Genomic DNA, 24,633 nt, shown 5'->3' with positions numbered 1-24,633 from the left:
CCCCTGTGCAGCAATATTCAAGTACTTCGGCATCTCCGAAAACCATAAAAATGTAGTTAGTGGGACGTAAAAGAAATAAAATTATTGTTTCCTTTTGCTCTTTCGAAACAGGTGGTATTGAAGGATTTGATTTAGAGTTAGTGTTACAGGCAGTGGAATTTTTACTGCATCCTTGGATGACGAAAGTGATTCCGACTATTTTTTCATGGGAGATAAATGCATCATAGTTGTCTTGATTCATGTCCTTTTAAGTCCAACACGAGTTAAACAGCAGGATGCTACCTACATTTGACAGAGGATTTACTTTAAACATCCAGGATGTTCGACATTCTCCAAGCAATCAGTGTCTGACTTACACAGTGCGTTATTCTCATTCTTCCGATGCAGGAGTTTTGCTGACCAGGGAGTCATAGAATGCGTGATATACATAGATGGAAGTTTTGGAAACATTTCTACATATATCGTTTAACTAGGGCTCAGCAATGAGACGATTGTACGAATACAGAGGCGTGACATTCGAAGTATCAGGACTTTCATTATCATAGTTGAATCTGATACAGTTGACTGAGTCTGTAGCCAGGTTTCACATAGCCACATGCCAAGGAAAGGTTTTCGCACTTGGATATTGCAATTTTTAATATCCTAATTGAGCCTCTGTAGCTCAGGCGGCAGCGCGCCGGCCTCTCACCCCTGGGTTCCGTGGTTCAAATCCCGGTCACTCCATGTGAGATTTTGTGCTGGACAAAGCGGAGGCGGGACAGGTTTTTCTCTGGGTACTCCGGTTTTCCCTGCCATATTTCATTCCATCAGCACTCTGCACTATCATTTCATTTCATCTGTCATTCATTAATCATTCCCCCAGAGGAGTGCGACAGGCTTCGGCAGCCGGCACGATTCCTATCCTCGCCACTAGAAGGGGGCTTCATTCATTCCATTCCTGATCCGGTCGAATGACTGGAAACAGGCTGTGGATTTTCAATATCCTAATTGAGAGTGGATTTTTCCTATGATAATGAAGAAAGTGACTGCGGTAGTCCTTGAAATCTTAAAAACTAGAAATGCATGAAACTTATTAAAACTCATTTTCGAAAAAATCCTGACACATGCTATTTTCGATCGTGGACCTGTACACATTCGAAAAGCGTTACACACTGTTTAGAAGCCATGTGAATTATAAGTTCAACATTTGAATATGAGTTGTAGGCCATGTTAGGCAGAGGCTCATTCGAGGTTGATAACAGGACACAGGACGTCACGAAAGGCATTCGACTTAAAAAATCCAGCCAAAAGCCAAGAGAGGGGCGTGGTTTCTCACCGAGGTAGCCTGGGTCGAATTCTGGCCAAGGCATGCGCGATGTAAAAGAATGAAAAGTTATGTCCCTGTACCGGATTCCACTTAAAAATGGAGGTCCATTTACAAGTTGCTTTACGTCGCACCGATAGAGACAGGTCTTATGGTGACGATGGAATTGGAAAGGCCTAGGAGTGGGAAGGAAGTTACAGCCGCAGAATTTGCCTGGTGTAAAAATCGGAAACCACGCAAAACCATCTTCAGGGATGCCGACAGTGGGGTTCGAACCCACTAACTCCGAAATGCAAGCTCACAGTTGCGTGCCCCTAACCACACGGCCAACTCGGTCGGTAAATGGCGAACCCTTGGCTATGATCCCGATATCAGCTACCATGTAAAACGAGGTGCCGTTTGTTTTAAATCCAAACTAAGCCAGGGAGGTTTCATCTACCTAAATATACCTGGGATCAGTAGGAAAGTTAGGTTCATTGACAATCTCACAAATATGTTTCGGTGCGTCCTTATATCTCGTGCACCATCCAACGCCAAGTTTACCCTGCAGTGTGAAAGTTCCTAGCGTTGGTGACATGATGCCGTGTCAGTTGTTGATGTCGGAATTCTCTCTCTCTTTCTGAACATGTCAATGATTCGACTGCGCAGTACATAACCACAAAGAACGAATACGTTACCAGTTTATATACTGTCTTAAAATCATTGAGCTCAGCTGCTTTTCTTGTATGTACTGCATGTGCCTTCGGTACATCAGGGCATCCGGGAGATAGTGGGTTCGAACCCTACTGTCGGCAGCCCTGAAGATGGTTTTCCGTGGTTTCCCAATTTTACACCAGGCAAATGCCGGGGCTGTACCTTAATTAAGGCCACGGCCGCTTCCTTCCCACTCCTAGCCCTTTCCTCTCCCATCGTCGCCATAAGACCTATCTGTGTCGGTGCGACTTAAGGCAAGTTGTAAAAGGAAATTCGGCACATCAGGCATGACATTTAATCCGTTTACAAATCCAGACTTTCAGGCAGGCCGATAGATAATAGAACTTTAAAATATGGCGTTTTACAGACAATAAAGCTCATGAATCAAAGTCGTAAGACTTCCTGGACAAAGTTATTATTTGAATAGTCATACGTGTTCGTATTGTCGTGTACGAACAGCCTTTTGAAAGATGGTACATTGGGTAAAAGAGAAAAACCATATCTATTATAGGTTATAGAGCCTCTGAGGGAGTGAAAAATAAAGGCTTCCTCAATAAATCGTAACCGCGGTACTAACCAGGATAGGGCGGTTAGCACTTTGTAGTCGCTTAATCGCCCATCCAGCCAAATGTTGATCTCGTTCAATGTTACTAAACTTCAGATATCACATGAAATCTGATGCTTCAACACGCTTTCTTAAGTACAAACCCTTAAACATTCACGAACTTGCTTGATTGTAGCTTGACTTATATTTATTTATCTTTACTAGCCTAATAGAAAAGCTTTTATGACATTAAGAAACTACTTAACCTAAATTCCCCTCATTGTGTTCAGAAGCATATCATATCTCTCCACGTTCACCCACCTCCTTAACCAAGTGCGCAAGGGCACGTTACATGATAGAACTTGAAAGTAAAAACAGAGTGTGATTCGATCGTTGGCAAACCGAGCAAGTGGCCGTGTGGTGTGGGTCAGGAAGCTGTGAGCTTGCATTCGGGAGATAGTGGGCTCGAACCCCACTATCGGCAGCCCTGATTCTCCCATTTACACACCAGGCAAATGCTGGGGCTGTATCTTAATTAAGTCCACGGCCACTTCCTTCCCACTCTTAGCCCTTTGCTATCCCACTGTCGTCATAAGACCTACCTGTGTCGGCGCAACGTAAATCAAATTATTGATAGTTGGCAATACAGAATTTTTATTAATATGAATTTCCTCCAGAATTTCCCTTATTCATTTCATGTAAACGCTGCTAGACTACGTTATTACAAGTCCCGAAGCACCTAGTCCAACCCCATGCACAAATAATGGCAGATCAACACAGTACTGTGTGCAGAGATAACGATTACCCATGTCTCTCAATCCTAGGTTGAATGCCTGCTATCGAATTACAATGTATCGCCTTCGGAAGTTGCGCATAGGTGATACGGTGGTTATTAAATTCCATTGTAGAGCTTGAGGGAAGACGTACAGGCTGAGGAATAAATTTATTTCTAAAGAATGACATGATACGTTGAAATGTGCGGTTCAGGTATATTTACTTGGAAGGTAGACCTATTCTGCAGACGTGCGGTTTTTTCACAGATTTATTGCAACGGACGGGAAGTAGAAGATTCTTCAAAGAAAATAATAATGTTAATAATAATAATAATAATAATAATCATAATGTCTTAAATCTATGTCCATTCATCTACTGTCAGTCATAATAGACGCCAAAATGACGACATTTAGCCTTGAAATGGGGTCCTTTAAATTGTCAGTAAATCTACGGCGATAAGTGACTGCGCTGGTATTCGATCTCAGAATGAGCATACGAAGCAAGTGCGTTACCCAGCACTCAATACAGCCGGCATTTAATGAAATTATAGATTGACAGGATTTGTAGAATTTAATTCTGTACTGCGTTTACAATGTCCGCTGCTGAGGCTGTACCTTAATTAAGGCCACGGCCGCTTCCTTCCCATTCCTAGGCCGTTCCTATCCTATCGTCGCCATAAGACAGTGCGACGTAAAGCAACTAGCAACTACAATGTCCGCCGCATTCTAGTGCTCACATTATCACAAACATGATCAATGCTGTTTTTTTTTTTTTTTTTTTTTTTTTGGTTTTTGGTTTTTGCTATTGGCTTTACGTCGCACCGACATAGATAGGTCTTATGGCGACGATAGTACAGGAAAGGACTAGGACTGGGAGGGAAGCGGCCCTGTTCTTAATTAAGGTACAGCCGCAGCATTTGCCTGGTGTGAAAATGGGAAACCACTGAAAACCATTTTCAGGGCTGCCGACAGTGGGGTTCGAACCCACTATCTCTGTTTATATTAATCAGTCACCTAAATAGCTGGGAATGTTTCCTTTAGTATTAATTGAAACATTAGCAAAGGCTATTGCCCCAGGATTGTAAGAAAGTGAGTTTGAAATGTCTTCCACTTTGCTATTTTAAGCCACATGGCTGTTTGTAGATATCCAAACTGTATGAAGTAGCCGTGATAAGCATCTGAGTGGGTCTGAAAGAGATCGCGTTGATGACGTACGAGACTGCAACGTACTTCGGAAATATTCATCATTGGTGCGGCACAATGGTTCCCTCTGTGCAGAGAGTATACGGAGAATGATTTGAAGAAGGATGTTCCTGATGGAAAGAACGTTCAGACGTCCGATACCGACAAACGCTAGAGAGAATCATTATGAGCTGAGTGAGTGGTTGGTGCAGTGTCTTCTGTCTTCCACAGCGGTTCCTTGATGTCTATTATCGCTTATCTTCCTCTCCATAGGCTAACGTTGAAAAATTATCTCCATGTTGCAATGGTGTATCGACAGTGTATCTATGAAAAGAAATGGGTAAAAATTATGAATCAAGTTTATAGTCAGATGATGACGAGGTGAGCGCATCATAAGAACACGGAACTTTTATTCTAATGAAGCAGAAGTACTAAAACTCTATAATTTTGATATATTCGTAAACTGTACGTGTTAGCAAAATAGATCATAATTTCATTTCGGTAGAATGTGTTTATATGTAAATCTCGGCATATTACTACAGTATACAGGATATATCTAAAATATACCGGCAAAAAAAATCACGGAAGCTCTTCGTTTTATATAAAGAATGTAATTGGCGGAGAAAATGTTCTTTTCGAGAAAAAGGGGTCAATTTTTTACTTCCGGGTGCGCGATTCAAATTGACGAACTCACCGTATTTGCTGTGCTAGAGCGCAAACTGCTGCCCGCCGCTCCTGTGTTTCAGGAAAGGTAGGGGAACTGGGGTATAGAACTAGACGTGATCACAGAGCTAGTTACAAATAGAGAATTGTAGAGGCGTTTAGTTATTCACAGAGGCTTGCAGACTGAACACTGAAAGGCCTAATACTTTATCATGAAGATGTAATAATAATAATAATAATAATAATAATAATAATAATAATAATAATAATAATAATAATAATAATAATAATCAAAATGAAAATCTACAACCTGTTTTCCAGTCTTAGACCGGGTCAGGAATGTAATGAATGAAACATATATAGGCTAGTATTACAATGGGGTCGCCACTCCCAAGGTGATTATTAATGACTGATAGATGCAATGAAATGATAATGAAGAGTGTTGCTGGAATGAAAGATGACAGGGAAAACCGGAGTACCCGGAGAAAAACCTGTCCCGCCTCCGCTTTGTTTAGCACAAATCTCACATGGAGTGACCTGGATTTGAACCACGGTATCCAGCGGTGAGAGGCCGACGCGCTGACGTCTGAGCCACGGAGGCTACAATAATAATAATAATCATAATAATAATAATAATAATAATAATAATAATAATAATAATAATAATCGTAAGGCCTCAGCTATCATGTGCAGGCATTCTAATTTGATACCATTCAGGCTGCTAGCACGTCAATTTCGACATTCGGTTTTACTCTACCAGGTCTCCGTTTTTGAGTTTTATTCTCCAAATGTGTCACCAGAGATCTTTTACATGGCGACGTCGTACGTCATGGAGTGTCGCATGTATTTCTTTCCATTCTTCGAGAGTCCCACTACCTTTTCAGGGTATGAACCCACAGTCTTGGGATCCGGAAGTCAACACTCTCTGTGTGGATGATGAATAACTACTTAGTCCCTAAGCAAGATAAATTAAACATTAAAATCTCTAGCCCGTTCGGAAATCGAACCCGGAGCCCTCCGAACCGAAGGCCTCGACGCTGACCATTCAACCAAGGAGGCGGACATGATTTTGATATCACGAAACGTGGAACAGTCATAGGGGTTAAAACGAGTGAAATTGTCGCCTACGTCCAGTGTGTGAAACACTGTGATGTTACTAAATCGACCTAAAACCATCAAAATAACGCTAGCGGCGTCATTTATTCTCAACATTTACTTCATGTATAGTAAATTAATGCTTTGTTAACGTAGTTCGTTAAGGTTTCTTTTCGTGAACAGGATCGAGTCAGTTACATACGCTATGCTGACGTAATACACTGACTGACAGAGCAAGTGCAACACCAAGAAGGAGTGGTTCGAAAGGGATGAAAGTTGGGGAAAAAACAGAGACGGCACGGACGAATAATTGATGTTTATTTCAAACCGATATGCAGGTTACACAATGCGCACGGCATCGACTCAGTAGGATGTAGGACCACCGCGAGCGGCGATGCACGCAGAAACACGTCGAGGTACAGAGTCAATAAGAGTGCGGATGGTGTCCTGAGGGATGGTTCTCCATTCTTTGTCAACCATTTGCCACAGTTGGTCGTCCGTACGAGGCTGGGGCAGAGTTTGCAAACGGCGTCCAATGAGATCCCACACGTGTTCGATTGGTGAGAGATCCGGAGAGTACGCTGGCCACGGAAGCATCTGTACACCTCGTAGAGCCTGTTGGGAGATGCGAGCAGTGTGTGGGCGGGCATTATCCTGCTGAAACAGAGCATTGGGCAGCCCCTGAAGGTACGGGAGTGCCACCGGCCGCAGCACATGCTGCACGTAGCGGTGGGCATTTAACGTGCCTTGAATACGCACTAGAGGTGACGTGGAATCATACGCAATAGCGCCCCAAACCATGATGCCGCGTTGTCTAGCGGTAGGGCGCTCCACAGTTACTGCCGGATTTGACCTTTCTCCACGCCGACGCCACACTCGTCTGCGGTGACTATCACTGACAGAACAGAAGCGTGACTCATCGGAGAACACGACGTTCCGCCATTCCCTCATCCAAGTCGCTCTAGCCCGGCACCATGCCAGGCGTGCACGTCTATGCTGTGGAGTCAATGGTAGTCTTCTGAGCGGACGCCGGGAGTGCAGGCCTCCTTCAACCAATCGACGGGAAATTGTTCTGGTCGATATTGGAACAGCCAGGGTGTCTTGCACATGCTGAAGAATGGCGGTTGACGTCGCGTGCGGGGCTGCCACCGCTTGGCGGCGGATGCGCCGATCCTCGCGTGCTGACGTCACACGGGCTGCGCCTGGACCCCTCGCACGTGCCACATGTCCCTGCGTCAACCATTCTTCGCCACAGGCGCTGCACCGTGGACACATCCGTATGTGTATCGGCTGCGATTTGACGAAGCGACCAACCTGCCCTTCTCAGCCCGATCACCATACCCCTCGTAAAGTCGTCTGTCTGCTGGAAATGCCTCCGTTGACGGCGGCCTGGCATTCTTAGCTATACACGTGTCCTGTGGCACACGACAACACGTTCTACAATGACTGTCGGCTGAGAAATCACGGTACGAAGTGGGCCATTCGCCAACGCCGTGTCCCATTTATCGTTCGCTACGTGCGCAGCACAGCGGCGCATTTCACATCATGAGCATACCTCAGTGACGTCAGTCTACCCTGCAATTGGCATAAAGTTCTGACCACTCCTTCTTGGTGTTGCATTTGCTCTGTCAGTCAGTGTATTACAGTAAAACTGATGCAAATGGGCCTCCTGTGCTTTATTCATTGTTATTCGCATCACTCTAGGGCTACCCACCCTAGGCGATAAAGTCGTGCTAGATTCATCCGGAAGGACTGCGTTCGAATCCCCGTCAGGATGCCCAAAATTTAGATACGAGAACAATTTTGCAGCATTGTGTGGGATACTTCGGCCACTTGGTACAGGAAGTAAAGTATTAATATCAGCTACCAGTATCTACTCGTAGTTGTGGAATTTATGTTTGTAGGAAATAGGTGAATGCCATGTGGTTAAATGAAAGTGAATCGTCAATATTGATGAAACTTATGGTGTTAATTTCTTTTATTTTCTGTTTTTAATATAATTTTATACCTGAGACCTCAGCCAATCGTCCACTGCCGAAAAGAAACAAGTCATGGTTCTCTATACGATATAAATTTAGATTTCTATTTTATGATTTGATGTTGAATAATAGAATTTCCAACCCTTTTCCGCCATTATCTCATTGGTCTAGCTGCTAGTTTTCGACCCAGACTGAGGTTTGAATTCTGGTCGATCTTGAGTTGAGATTTTCATCTCAAATATCACATGGCGTCAGGAGGGGCATCCGGCCTTTTACCCCCAGCCAAAACCGAAATGAGGCTGGGTGGCTCCAGCGACCCCATAAATAACTGAGACAAGCTGAAAAATCTTTTGCACTCTCTTTCAATACACGAAACTAATGGCTAGCAGCATGAAGAATGTGACAGTGAAATTTATTGGTCATGAAATACCATATTTTAATACCTGGTAGCCTACTTATTTTGAAAAGATGTTGTTTCTTAAGAAACTGTAAAGAACTTCGTGCTATGAATGTTTTCTCTTTACCCAGCACATAGAAAAGAATAAGGTACAGTACCCTGATAATGAAGATGTGGAAACGCTTACATACTTTGATGGGTTGTTTTAAAAGACATTTCATCCAAGAAAAGAACGTAAAAAAAATATCATTCAAAGTTTGGTGTAAGATATCTCAATGCCTTACCAATCTACCAGAGTGCTAATTTCAAGAAACTGTGCCATATACCAAAGAAAAGCGATTGAATGTATGCAATCTAAAGCAGAAACATTTTAAATTGAATTAGGTCTACTGGCAGACTAATTTTGATTCAGCTGGGACTGTACCTTAATTAAGGCCACGGCCGCTTCCTTCCCACTCCTAGCCCTTTCCTGTTCCATCGTCGCCATAAGACCTATCTGTGTCGGTGCGACGTAAAGCAACTAGCAAAAAAAAAATTGATTCACACAGTAGGTAATCATATTTTTTTCAAGTTATCACAAAATGTTTCATTACGACGTGCGACGTGAATGTAATCTCCAGTTTTCTTTGCTTACTGTGAGATAATTTGAAGAACACGATAAAATTACATTTTCAAGAATTTACTTGTTGCAGTCAGTCAGAGTTTAGTTTAGTTTAAATAGTTTAAAAGCGACATGCTACGCAATAGCTTAAATATTTCTGCTTTGATGTATGCGAAGTCTTTCGACTAAAATAATTTCTCTTTTATATAACAATGGGAATATATATACTATTCTTTTCTCTCTCCTGACTTATTTGCTTTCAGGACTTGAGATTCAAGTGTTGAGTAGGTGTAAAAATTACCTTTGATGTACTATTGGATATATAATATTCTCATCCCTATGGCCAGGGTTTGATTTTTGGCTCTGCAATGAGAAATTTGAGGTTCAGAAACTCAAACATAGGTAACATAATTCAATAGAGACGTGGCTCTTGAAGAAGCTGTTGGAGGTTCCTCATTTTAACTACAGGAGAGAGCCTGAATGAAAACTAAAATTATACTGTAGGTAAGGATTCTTTCCTTCCCATCTTAACCCTCATCAATTGTAAACACATAAACCAGTACTGACAACACAATAATACAGGTTATCAGACAAGCGTCATGAGAATAATGTACACGAGATTCTTGACTAGAATGTCTCAAGCCGATACCTGAATCAAAATATGGAAATATTTCTACGTGATTCTTCCTCCAAGCGACGCGACTGAGAAGTTCTTCTTGTTTTGCTATTTGTTTTACACCGCACCGGCACAGGCAGGTCTTATAGCGACGATGGGACAGGACTGGGCTAGTAAACAATGGTGGCCTGGGGTAAAATTGGAAAAACATGGAAAATCAATTTCAGAACTGCCTACAATGAAGTTCGAACCCACCATCCCTCGAGCTATGCGGCCCGACCCGCGTAGCCAACTTGCTCGGAAGGAGGTCGGTTTTAAACGATCACTAGATTATTACACGTTGGCAATGGATAATACAGGACTGATCTTTGATTCTAACAAAGCTTCAAGGGTCCTAGGAACAGAACAGCAGGGCTGAGTAGCTCAGACGGTTGAGGCGCTGGGCTTCTGACCCCAACTTGGCAGGTTCGATCCTGGCTCAGTACGGTGGCATTTGAAGGAGCTCAAATACGCCAGTCTCGTGTCTCCTGCGGGACAAGATTCGGGCACCTCGGCGTCTCCTAAAACCGGGAAAGTAGTTAGTGGGACGCAAAGCCAATAACATTACATTATTATTAGAAACAGAACAGAGTTTTAATTTATAGCGCGAAGTTCAATTGAGACTTACGAGTATTTATGCTGCTAATATCTGCTGAGCGTAGAGGTGTCTGAATTTTGAATTTCAGTTCATTGTACTAGTAATTAAGAATTATACATCTTACTTCTGTATAAATGGTTTTTATTGAAGAAGAAAACTGGTTCCAAATCGGAGAGTAATAATTTACAATGGATTAGATAACGGATAGAAAGAAGAGACCAAGTAGTAAAGGCATTGATACTTCTTTAAACCAGCAGAGAATGACTAGCAGTTCCGTAGTCATGAATGTGACTTGGGAGTTGACATCCAGGTGTCCCTGTTTCGTAACTGCTCTAATAAGCTTACCGATTTTTTTTTTTGCTATTTGTTTTACGTCGCACGGACACAGATGACTTATGGCGACAATGGGACAGGAAAGGCCTAGGAATGGGAAGGAAGCGACCGTGGCCTTACTTAAGGTACAGCCCCAGCATTTGCCTGGGGAGAAAATGGGAAACCACGGAAAACCATCTTCAGGGCTGCCGACAGTGGGGCTCGAACCCACTATCTCCCGAATACTGGATACTGGCCGCACTTAAGGGACTGCAGCTATCGAGCTCGGTAATATGCTTACCGAGTAGGACATAAACTGGTATTGGGGTATACGTAAGTTTAAGGTGAAGGAGCTGCATTCTTTCCAGGTTTGGTGTTACAGTAGTTTCCTTGCCCGCCAGTAGTTTGGATACGACGGGTGATGACTGTAGAAGAGCTGAAACAGATCACCTTCCTTCCCTTTAAATATATTTCAGTTATCTTTGATGACTGTGATGGTGAGTTTAGATGGCAGATCGTCCACAAACAAGGAAAGTAGTAAAATTCCTAGAGTTGCCTTTAAGACTCCAGAAGGCACAGGTTGCCATGAAGAAGGTGTCAAACTACGCCTCTCTGCCAAAGAAGCATGAGGGGTTAAAGTATGTCCGTATGTACGCTATTGAAGCATCTCGAGAGATACAACAGCAGCTATTGTCTACAGAATCGAAACCTTATGAGTTATCTATCTGTTAAGTCTTGAGCCCGAAAGCTGGTTGGATCCTCACATATCACACCAATGGTTATGCAGTAGTGGGGAAACCATAAAATGAGATGGCGACATCATAATGAGACGTACGAGGCAAGATGACGAGTGAAGTAGTCTGCCATTGCTTTCCTCACTGAACCGTAAAATACCATTGTATCACGACCTGCCATATGAATAGAATCTTTCATAACACCCAGACGCACTAATTGTGCCATGGATGTCATCACTCAGTACCTCCCATACCTCAGCAACTTACACCTAGGACCTAGGAAAGGTTTTCATTCCCCTCCCCGAGGGGGAGGGGCGGGCCAACTAGAAGGTGACGCCTACTCTCTGGCCAGACATTAACACTGCCACAGCCATAAGTGAGGCTGGGACTTCAGTGGAAGCTATCATTTACTCCAGCCTGTGCCAAGAGACAAATGCAAAAGTTCTGAATACGTCAATAAAAGCAGCAGGCAAATGCGTTCTGTACGAAGCAATTATTAACCAAGGATTCTGTTCTAACGGTCTTAGCAATGGGTAATGGTTAGAAAGGGAGAGTTAGAGAGTTGTCGACGAGAATCTTGGCAAAACTTCCAGCTGAGAATGGTGGTAGGTTTTGAGTGTTTCAGCAGGCCATTGCATAAAACCACCTATCGAAGAGACTGCTGCATTTACAGTACCGATATAGCCGGTATGTTTGGGAACTGTGTGTACATAGTATATGGCTATTGGTGTGCGTTGGTCTGAAATTGTTGCAATCTCATGTGGTGGAAAACGGAGGATGTGGTAACAGATATGACATAATATAATTTTTTTTATTATCAAGTGCTCAAAATCACCACAAGGAAGACGTATGTATAACACATACGAACAATAATAAAATACACAATTCTCGAAGTTACAATTTTTGTTCGTATGCAGACCGTCTCACTGCTACAGTCAAAAACGCACAAAAATTAAGTGTGACTATCAATTGCTTATCTTTCTACTTTTTTCTCCTTCTATGCTTTATATGGCGCGTGTTATAGCTCATTAACATCCTTATACATCAGTTCGCCCTCCATCTTCCATACTGTGTTATTATGATGAAGCTGATCTCAGTATACGATAGATCGCTTATTTGCGACATAATGAAGAAGAAGAGATCGTGCGCTATTTCTACGATGGGAAGGATGTATTCGTGATGAGTTTTAATTAAACGGAGCAAGTTGGCCGTGCTGTAAGGAACCTGCAGCTGTGAGCTTGCATTCGGGAGATACTAAGTTCGAACCTCACTGTCCGCAGCCCTGGAGATGGCTTTCCGTGGGTTCCCATCTTCGCACCAGGCAAATGGTGGGGTACCTTAATTAAGGCTGCGGCCACTCTCTTCCACCTCCTAACCATTTCCCGTCCCATGGTTGCCGTAAGACCTATCTGTGTAATTATAAGTCGCGACAAATGAAGACAGCCAATGTTCTTATTTATTGCATTTGCTCTGTAACGCATCCTTCAATGTAGAACAGATTTTAGGATAGCGTAAAGTGCAAAGTGCTAACTTCCAAGTAACGACGTTATTGTTTTTGTTATATTTCGTGAATTATGTTCGGTGAGTGATATATGAAGGGAATTCAGGATACTGCTGGGTGTACGAATTTTTATTTTTAATTTGATTTATGCCGCATTGACCCAGGTAGGTCTTATGGTGACGATGGGATAGGAAGGGGCTCGGAGCGGGAAGGAAGTGACCACGGTTTTAATTAACCTTCAACCCCAGCATTTGCCTGGTGTTAAAATGGGAAAACACGAAAGAAACATCTTTAGAACTGCCGCTAGAGTGGTTCAAACCTGCTATCTTCCGAATGGATGTTCTTTTTGAAATGGGTTTGTGTACGATGACTAAATAATATAAATTGTACAGGATCTTGCATGTAGTTTAGTTGACTAATTCCTTCGTCCTACTTTCTACAAGTTATGAAAACCGACATTCGTCGTTTGCGTTAGTTTAACATTAAAAGTGATAAACAGCTAATTTGAGACCCTGCTTTTCACAAAGATACGGGATCGAGCCAGAAAGTCTTAATGAAGATGATGAACAATCTATTTTCGACTACTTCTGAACATAATTTCGTGAATGATGTTAGGTAAACGTAGTTTAGGAGCGGATCGCGTACAAGGACTTAACTTTAAAATAGCGCCGTTATTGTTTATTGTAATATTTAGTGAATTATGTTAGGTAAACATTTCCATGTTCTCTTCTTTTTAGGTCATTACTTTGTTCGTATGTGGAAATAGGGCCACAAATGCAGCAGACCTCAGGAACGCATTGTAGACGTATTATACCCGCGAGATTTGGTTGTCTAAAGAACAAGCTACTACTACGGATGGACAACGCGGCACTATTGAAATTCGGAAAAGTGAAATCACTGTATTAATACCGAAGTGCGGGCGTCGGTTCTGAAGTGGATATCACTGAAAGCATCGGCACCTGCCGGAAATATGTGTTTATTTAGAGCGTTTGTAATTTTGTTCATTTTAATCCATTTACTGCGTGTATACCCTGTATAATGAATAAAATGTATAATGTGTACCAACTGGAAAAGTACCATCCCAGGTTTAATTCCTGTTAAAACTGGAGGAACATTATGTAGCTATTATTGCTGTATGTATAGCGATTTATATCCCCGTGTATCTGGTGGGTATCTTTGCATGCCGAGCTACAGTAGACGGAATTGCGTAATCTTCCTGTAACTTGTTCCTACGTGTATTCCCTTCTAACATCAAATATTCGCTTGGTTTGCATGTACTGTGAGAGCTTCTAAACTACTTCTAAGGAAAGCATATGCAATGTATCATTTCTACTTAGGTAACTTTCAGCTCAGTATTTCTCAGTAGTGCATAGATTCCTGAGTTTTCACAGAACAGTACACTGACTATGAAATGCACACACTTTCCTTATATACTGTAGTTGACTGTATTTTCCATGTTTTAATTATACATTCCTTTCAGATCCGAGGGTATAATTGCTTACAAAAAATTAATTCTATAGGGTTTCATTCTGAAAAATGGCATATTACGAAAAAAAGTCAAAAGAACTTTTACACACATATTTACAACGTAGATATATTGGTGATGAAGATCATAACCGTTAAATTTTCTTAGTTTATTAGCGTTTATACAAAGTAGCTTCGAAAAATAAGGTAACAAGAGTTCACACGCAGAAACTTTATTTTGCAGATAGATATAAGTGCACACAGTAGTAGGGTACTGATGCACAGTACTATTCATCCTAGTCACCATTCTTGTACAAGTACTTGTTCCAACGGTATACGAAGACATCGATGCCGCCAAGGCAGAAATTTACGTCCCGTCCCTGAATCTACGTCATGACGGTACGCTGAAAGACCTTATCATCGTTTTGAATTGCTCATCACCACAGGTGCTTCTTCAACGATCCGTAGAGATGGAAATCACTAGGTGCAAGGTCAGGGTTGTATGGAGGATGGTCTAGCACTTCACTCAGGCAGTGCCGTCACAGTGTGTCACAGTAACTGGCAGTATCCACTGTACCTCCCGGGGTGAGGAAGTTAACAATATGGACATCCTCCCTACACCCCGACCTGGCTCCAAGTGATTTCCATCTCTTCGAACCTTTCAAGAAGCACCTGAGTGGTAAGCATTTCAACGGAAATGTGGCCGTTCAGTACGTCATCATGACGTGGCTTTAGGGACTGGACGCAGATTTCATCCATGCCGGTATCGATGCCTTGATGTATCGTAGGAACAAGTCCGTGGACAAGAATGGTGACTATGTTGATTAGTAATGTGTAACAGTGCCGTACTACTGTGCATCATTATATCTACGTGTAAAATAAAGTTTCCCCATGCGATTTATTATTATTAACTTATTTTCCATGCACCTTTCTAGATTAATTCTAACTGTGATCACGTAATATTTAACAATTCAATGCCACATTGTTTAAGGCGTTCGTTTTTAAAGGGTGACACACAATTTTACTTCACATCATGAGATTTTCTAAATGGGATAATATTCTTTTAAAGGCTCAGATACACTCTAATTACGCAGTTCTTAAATATTAAATGAAATAAAATGCATGCCGGTACGCGATTTCATAAACATTTCTGAAAAGTTTGCATCCCTTGATAAAAGAAGGTATCCATCAGCATTTCACAACCAAGTGCTGCAGATCCTTGGGGATTATTGGGACATTGGACAGTTGTAACAGATTGAGAAAAGCCTGCGTAAACGTGTTTGAACTTTCTGACTGGAAATATGAAACTAGAAAGTTATATGTTCCTCACCTATATACATGTGTGCGCAGGGTCTGAAAGGAATGTACCAAAGATAAGTTTTTCCTTGATTTTCATGAAGTAATTATCAAGAGCCAAAGGTTTCCTCGGAGTGTTAACTAGAATGTATACACAACTATTGCCCTTTAGGTTTGGATTATACGTAAAACTAGAGGTCTTATGACTATAATCACGACTTTAACAGTCACGTAAAGCTTCAGGCTTGCTTGTATTTGATATGATCTGAACGTTTAGCATATTTCTTCAAAATATTCATATTTGGCCGGGTGTAAGATGATACTGTGCACATCACCTCCTCCTTTCTTTGTCACCACATTCTCCAAGTACACAAGGGAAACAAACTTTTCCTCTTTGTTTCCATCACTTTCATCTTTACATTGATGTTCAAGCCTGTTGCTGCAGTTCGTCTAGCAAGTTTGACAATTTCTCTTCCATGTCCCGAAAACGTTGTGCTAGCATATTCATTATATAGGCCTATCATCGTAAAGTGCAAAAATCTACGAGTATCTTGAAATCACCTTTGTATTCTTCCCTTCTTGTATTTCTCCGTATCACTAAGAATGTTGTCTAAAACAAGCAGGAACGGGTTGCCTATTGGTATACATCCTTGACATACCCCAGAATAGATTATTATTGGTTATAGGTATTTCTGTAAAACGTGGTATTCGTTGTCACGGATGATATTAATTACAATGACTAGAATGCTGTAAATCTTCACACTCTTTCCCATAATATTCCTTTTGCAGGATCAAGAGCCTCTTCCAAATTGACGAAGGTGGTATACAGAGTTGTTTACCATGCCACTCTATTCCAGAATAATCCGTAAATAGCTTATAAAACCTACAGAGTTTTGATGTTCCCAAGGGTCAGCATGGCCACTTAGGTTTCCTGCTTGTTATAAGTTTATATAATTTATATGCCACGTTTTTTATTTTAATTTACCTGTGCTATTTTCTGTGTATGTTATATTTCAGGACATGCAGCTAATCAAATGGAACTGTTCAGTGTGTTTCAGAGGCGGACTTGATGCCCTAACTGCCCACTGCAGTAGATTCACAGATCGTCAGAGAAGCCACCCCACTCACGATGGGGGCGGCGGACAACTTCGCACCAAGCTTCACTCAGAAGCCCCAGCTGCGGCAGGAAGATGAAGGCAATCGCCTCATCTTCGAATGCCAGTTGCTGGCATCTCCTAAACCAGATATTACCTGGTTTCGGGGAGATACCCAGCTAGCCGAAGACAATCGAACAAATATGAAAATCCAGTCAGTCGGCACGAACAAGTTCCTGGTTGTCCTCGAGCTGGACGACGTTATCGAGACAGACGCTGGTCTCTACAAAGTCAAAGCGAAAAACAAGATGGGTGAAGTGGCGGCATCTATCAACCTCAATTTTAGTCGTAAGTAACATTTCCTCTTATTAATTCACAAAGTATTGAAGGAGAATTGTTCAATTAATGAAAATTTACTGTATTATGCGAACCCAATTAAAACCGCCGACAAATACAGTCAACAATTCCTTCCAAAAGGAGAATATTCCAACTACGTGTCCCTTAGCATTGAAACCGGGGAAAGATGTCTGTCCAGAGACAGAGCAACAAGTGATACTGTAGTTAATATACAGTGTTTTCATGTAAGGGTCTCGGGATTTCGTGCTCAAGAGTGCTGTAATCTTCGTTGATGTACACGTACGGACACAAGAACAAAGCGGACTCTTCTACGGAAGAATCAATATTCAGATTTTAACATGTCCTATGATAAGGTCTTTCATAATAAAATGTTTCTTCCTTTACTCTTTAATACACATTTATCTAATACATACTTTGTCAGTTAAGTTGCGATTTGTATTATTCAGCGTTTAGGGCAATTTGTAGCGAATGCCATTATTTAAACTCATTCCACAGGAATAGAAGTACCCTCATTTATTGACAAAATGTAGATAACAATTAGTGTTAGCCAAGAAATCTCTAAGCATATATGCTCCTTCTTTATGGTCGTACTTGTACTCGGGGACTTCAATAACTTTCAGCTGGTCACTTCTAGTGTTAGGAAGTGTATATTGATTCATCAACCTGAAGGCAGCTGTCATACATAGCATAAGCATCCCTGAAGAGTCGTATGCGCCATGATGTACTATTACAATCATATCAGTCTACCGAGCCCACGTAAGTGTATGCACCAACCAAATCTACACACCGTTAATCACAGGGGCTGGCTACCTAACTTCGCTCTACGTTAAATATGTCAAAGACAACGAAGAGACTCAGATAGTTCGCTGAAAGTAACTAACGTGTACGGGAAGAAAAGTGTTGTACTCACCAGGAATGGAAATGAGCTTATCATATGTGCGTGTTTGTAAATACTTCTGTAGGGAAGTCGTCTTAAAAAAGGAGAAACTGAGAAATTTTGAGTTGGCCAAGATATAACTTCTCTTCTCTTCTCTTCTCTTCTCTTCTCTTCTCTTCTCTTCTCTTCTCTTCTCTTCTCTTCTCTTTCCATTTCTTCTCCTTTCTCCTTCTTCCTACTATTTACTCCTCTTCTCCCTTGTGCTCTTCCCATAACTCCTCTTCTTCCTTCTCCTCTACAATTCTCTTCTTTTCTCTCTTTTTAGTACTTCTTCTCTTCTTCTATCTTCTCATTTTTCTCGTCTTCATTCTCTTCTCCTCTTTACTTCCCTACTCTTCGTTTCTCTCCTCTTTCCATCTGCTCTCTTCCCCTCTTTCCTCTTCATTCCTGCCGTCTTTCCATCTCTTCTCTTCTTCATCACCTCTTCTCATCCATTCTCTTCTTACCTCTTCCCCTTCTTCATTTTGACTCCACCTTTCCTCTCTTCTCCTTTCTTCTTGTTCCATTCCTTCTCCTAACTTTGCCGGACGGTAGGGTGGTTGCCTATTGACCCCAACTTGGCAGGTTCGATCTTAGCACAGATCGGCGATATTTGAAGGTGTTCACATACGTCAACATTGTGTCGGTAGATATACAGACACGTAAAAGAACTCTTGTGGGATAACATTTCGGTACCTCGGCGTCTCCAAAAACCGCAAAAAGTAGTTCGCGAGACGTGAAAACCAATAGTATTATTACCTCTTTACTTCTCCTCTCTTATTTCCTCCTCTTCTCGCCTCTCCTCCCTCTCCTTATCTTCTCTTCTGTTCTGTTAGTAAGTGTCCTCTTGTCATCTAACTGAATAACACAAATGTAAACATCAGGCACACGTGGTGTGAAAATGGGAAACCACTTTCACACCAGGCAAATGCTGGGGCTGTACCTTAATTAAGGCCACGGCCGCTTCCTTCCAACTCCTAGGCCTTTCCTATCCCATCGTCGCCATAAGACCTATCTGTGTCGGTGCGACGTAAAGCCCCTAGCAAAAAAAAAAGGCACACGTGGTTGCAGATAAAATATTCGTTAATAAATAAAACGAAACGGAAAGTTTTAACGCAGTATTCACAGATATGAGAAGAGTATCGATCTTCTGACAGAGGTTGGGGTATCGTTTGCTTCCAGCTCAACAACTTTTATGATTTGATATATGGCATTACAATGTTTCCCTTGAAATGGATAAGTACATTGCCATCGTCTGCAGACTTTTTTTCTGAAGTACCTTATATTTTTGGGTTGATTAGTATTGAATGAGCATGGATTATTAATGAAATAAGCCGCAGATTCCGTAATTCCCCGCGTTTTTCCACCACAGTTCTTTCAGCTTCATTGAGTGACATTTGCGTTGCTCAAGGACAAAAGTAAAATTCTAACAGCTACAAATAATACAAGTAGATGAAGAAAATCGATATAGAGAAAAGTATATGTCTTGTGGTCGTCGCGATGATGGTGGCGAAGATGGTTGCAAAGTTTATTTACAGTAAATTTATCAAAATTATTTACCAAAATTTAGAATTTGATTTTATTATTAAGACTACGAATAAGAGTTTCAATAACTAAAGTTAAAGTGTTCATCTTTACTGTGCACCTGCAATTTATCTGTCCCTTGCCAATTTCTGTGATATGGCCTCTGTTTTAAAATAATATTTGTATTCTTTCATTTTGCTGGATAAGGAAACTTCCACCATCAGTAGTTTCTCTAGAGAAGTGCAGCCTGACTACACGTGTATTATTTGAAGTTGTGTTGCTGCTGGAAGGACAAAACCCAGGCAGAAGTATCACGGATATTTCATACACATCTGCATAACAGTGAAATTCTAAAATGTGGTCGAATCTCACGTGAATGTCATTATTTACATATTTAAATTAACTCTTTGAATCGAATAACAAACTCTAAGTAAGCGTCTAATGAACACAAAGTGAATTTATTGCACTGCATAAGGGTACTTTACTGTGGTGTCGGTTGAACTTAATCTATTCTACTATTGCTATGTATAATATTTTAAGTATGAAATATATAAACTTTTAAGTATACCCTCCGTGGCTAAGGCGGCAGCACACCTGCCTCTCACCGCTGGGTTCCGTGGTTCAAATACCCGATCACTCCATGTGAGATTTGTGCTGGACAAAGTGGAGGCGGCACAGGCTTTTCTCCGGGTACTTCGATTTTTGCCTGTCATCTTTCATTCCAGCAACACTCTCCAATATCATTTCATTCCATCTGTCATTCATTAATCATTGCCCCAGAGGAGTGTGACAGGCTTCGGCAGCCGGCACAATTCTTATCCTCAACGCTAGATTGGGGCTTCATTCATTCCATTCCTGACCCGGTCGAATGACTGGAAACAAGCTGTGGATTTTCATTTTCAATATTTTAGTGTTATTTTCTTAACCAACGATTTCACCACGTTTTCCATCTTAATTTAGGCAACCACACTACCTTGTCCCTAGGGTTCCACTCTGTAACGGTATACGATATTTGTGCTGGACAAAATACAAACTTGATGTCCTTCATCACTTTTTATTGTAAAATTTATTAATATTCTAACTCAAATGTCAGAGACTCGGAGGTGTGCAAAAACTTCCGTCAGTTTATTCGACCTGACACCTGGCTTAAAATGGATTAAGTAGATTAGCCAGATCTGGCAACGGGCATGCCCCCTCTTTCACGGAACTCGGTTGAAATGTGGGTACTTGATTACTGTGTCTGTTGAGGAGAGGTAGGTTAGGATGAAAGTGAAATTCTGTATGTTTCATGTAATTAGTTATTACTGAATAATTATTATTTAAAATTAAATTGTAAATCTAACCGATACTCTCTACCAGGTGCTTCAGCTACGTAGTCAGAAGTATGTTGGGTTGCGCACCCATAGGCGCATAGGAATGAAAGGGAAAGTGAAAGGAAACATCACAATTTGTATGAATATTGTTGCACGTTCCATTACAAGAAGTGTTCAAAATAACCCTTTCCCTGCTCCGCGCACAAGGCTACACTTCCCCTTATACTCGTTCGCACTCATGTTAACATTGCCGCTCTGCGAGTTGCTGTTGCCGTGCGAAGAGTCCACACAACTTCAGTCCTATTTTCAGGCAATGTTGCATACATTTGATCGCCCAAATAGACCCAAGGGGGTTAAATAGGGTAATCCTGAAGGCGTAACCTGTTAAATCAAAAGCGCATGCGATACAACATACATAAATTTACGACATTTAAGAAACAGCATAATTTTTGTTCAGCGATCCACTCGCAGAAAGCTTCGCGACGGGCATGGTCATCAAAATTATAGGAACCAAGTTGAGTGCCGTGTGAATGACTTACCAGTGCTGATTATATTTAATTATTCTCTGCACCTTAATATGATTTATTCACTATAGTGTACCAGAGCTCCAGTACTTGTATGAAATTCTACAGGAACAGTTTCTCTCACCATATTCTATTTCTTTTGCTGTCTTCTCAGTGGACGAGTTCCACGGGAAGTGTAGGCCTACCAGTCTGACAGTCTACATCCTGGAATCTACTGCAATCTCGATACCGTTTGTATGGATATTTCTCTATATAAAGTGCGACTGCTTGTCCTTCACTGAGATGACTCTCTTCAGATATGATAACACATCCATTCACCATCAGTATAACATTGTTATATATTTGACTTGACTGAATGTTTACACTCCAGAGGTTTTTGTATCCTAAGCAATGCAGAGAGACCTAACGCAGCATTTCACCTAATTGAGTTCTTGTCCATGCAACATTCGGCAATTTTTCTGACTTGATGTGGTTGCGTGTAGCCGTTTCTTGCATCACAATAGAAGCCCCTACAGCGGACAGGGTAGGCCACCCACTTTTCGGCGGAGTACATATCTGAAGATCCTATACAATGTTGTTCTTACCGAGCTCGATAGCTCCAGTCGCTTAAGTGCGGCCAGTATTCAGTATTCGGGAGATAGTGGGTTCGAACCCCACTCTCGGCAGCCCTGAAAATTGTTTTCCGTGGTTTCCAATTTTCACACCAGGCAAATACCAGGGCTGTACCTTAATTATGGCCACAGCCGCTTCCTTCTCACTCCTAGCCCTTTCCTGTTCCATAAGATTTATCTATATCGGTGTGACGTAAAGCAACTTGTAAAAAGAGAACTGATTCGTTCATATTTTAAATAACAATAAACACATATTTGTGGATATTATGCTGGAGTTAATATCACCTTGATAGAGCTAAGGTAAATGAGGTGATCACAACACGCCAATGCAAACGAATTGAAATTCAAACGATTGGATTTGTCGGAGAATATGGCAAACTGATAAATACATTTCTGTAAACAGAGATTACTGAGTGATTTTAAAAGCAATGTATTTATGCACTCTGAAGAAAGATATGTTATTTTGTAGACTAACCATGCTTTTCTCTTTTCGTTACAGCGGCCGATGAGCCACGAGAGAAGTAAGTATTGTTTTACTTGCATGCTTTCTTCTGTAACCTTAGTATAATTTAATGAGCAAAATACCACTGGTAGTGAACTTAACTCCTTGGGGCCAACGTACAGAACTAATCCGTAAGATTGTTTCAAAGCATGCACTAAAGTTAGAATGACAGGTGGGTAGCATGGATCTTCTAATTTTCTCTAAACAACCTAAGATCTTGCTACAAAGAACACATTTTTCAAAGTTTAAGCTCCCGCTCGCCAGCAATGGTACTACAGACCTACCAAGCGTCCGCTGTTCAGCCTGAATGCCTGCATATTATGAAGTGACAAGTGATTAGCGAAATGAATCCTCCCGATCATTAGTCCTGGCTTTCTTGACCGATCCCATTGTCTCACCGTCAGATAGCTCCTCAGTTGTTCTCACCTAGGCTGAGCGGACCTCAAATCAGCCCTCAGAGCCAGTAAAATTCCCAGACTTGGTAGGCCGACTCACAGTCAGTATATCGTACAGCTGATTTTCAGAGTTTAAGTACCGTTTAAAGAAATAAAAAAATCGACATTTGTTAGTTTGTAAATAAATATGGCAGCTGGTGAGAATTGTATCTCTAATTGTCTTGAAAATGGCCGTATTAATGGATTCATGTGCGTGGAAAGCTAACTTTTTAAGGAATATGATTATATTGACGGAGATAGATAATCTGAAAATAACTTCAGTGACAGAAGCAATTAATTGTTACGTGAAATTGGTCACACATTTTCAATACTGTACTCCCATAAATACGTCAGTTATTATTCTCTGGTTCACTACTGTATTAAGGACTGAACATTGGGAGAATAATTAGTAGAAAATTATTTGTGGATATTGTATTTGTTGATTTATTACTAATACACCAAGTTCTCCATTTTCCAAAACGTTAACAAGAGATGACTGGGTCTCAATGCGAATAATTTATTTAGGATCCAAAGGATCAACTGATCACTGAGATAATTTATCTATGAACCCAGTGTCACGAATACTAAGTAGTCCCTGAATTACGATCTTCTTCTTCTTCTTCTTCTTCTTTTTCTACCGCTTATCCCACACCTGTGGGGTCGCGGGTGCGAACTGTGTCGCACATGTGGATTTGGCCCTGTTTTACGGCCGGATGCCCTTCCTGACGCCAACCCTATATGAAGGGATGTAATCACTATTGCGTGTTTCTGTGGTGGTTGGTAGTGTAGTGTGCTGTGTGAATATGAAGAGGAAAGTGTTGGGACAAACACAAACACCCAGTCCCCGGGCTAGAAGAATTAATCAGAGACGATTAAAATCCCCGACCCGGCCGGGAATCGAACCCGGGACCCTCTGAACCGAAGGCCAGTACGCTGACCATTCAGCCAACGAGTCGGACAGTCCCTGAATTACGATCACCTACCTGATATTTTGTTAAAAATTATCTTGTCCCACTTATACCAATATTGGGACGTATCAATGATTCCATATGTTCCTAGCAGTCAGGACGTTATTCTCAAGTACGCGGTACGGTATTTAGTTGTTGGCTTTGAAACGACTGCTGAATACAAACGTTTCATATCTCATGTGCCAAACATCATGAATTATCTAAAAGACTGATGTTGGGGGAATTAGGAATCCAGTTCATATTCTAGAAGTTCGAACAATGTTGCACAAACTACTTATTACACAAGACATTCCCTATGGCTCAGCACCTAACTACTATTGAAACACACCATCGTCATTCACGAAAGCAACTTAATGTGGTTTGTGGTAGGCTGTCAATCATGCCCCAGGGGTACAATTACAATACATGCGTATCCACAAGCCTATACTATTGATGCAAGGAATGGTGGCTCGAGAAAGCTGCTGCTAACTATGCAACTACGGACAAATATTCAGGACACATTCCTCCCACGTTCATGAAGAAACAATGTTTTGTGGATATGAGGACGGAAACGCTCGATTTCCACGTTAGGACTCATTTTCTACAACTCTACACAGTACC

At 41.5% G+C, this 24,633-nt stretch overlaps 1 protein-coding gene across 26 annotated transcripts in view; it reads left to right on the top strand.

Annotated features, from left to right (window-relative positions):
- bt (projectin protein bent) overlaps positions 1–24,633 on the top strand; it is a 520,921-nt gene that overhangs the window by 26,582 nt on the left and 469,706 nt on the right. For all 26 annotated transcript variants that reach the window (XM_067141199.2, XM_067141225.2, XM_067141218.2 and 23 more), the window contains exons 2-3: positions 16,839–17,232; positions 22,629–22,650. In XM_067141199.2, coding sequence (XP_066997300.2) covers positions 16,920–17,232; positions 22,629–22,650 — 335 coding nt within the window. In that variant the 5' untranslated portion in view covers positions 16,839–16,919. The remainder of the gene's footprint in view (positions 1–16,838; positions 17,233–22,628; positions 22,651–24,633) is intronic.

Source organism: Anabrus simplex, chromosome 2 (genome assembly GCF_040414725.1).
Source record: "Anabrus simplex isolate iqAnaSimp1 chromosome 2, ASM4041472v1, whole genome shotgun sequence".
NCBI classification, from domain to species: domain Eukaryota; kingdom Metazoa; phylum Arthropoda; class Insecta; order Orthoptera; family Tettigoniidae; genus Anabrus; species Anabrus simplex.
This window is presented reverse-complemented; position numbering and strand designations above follow the sequence as displayed.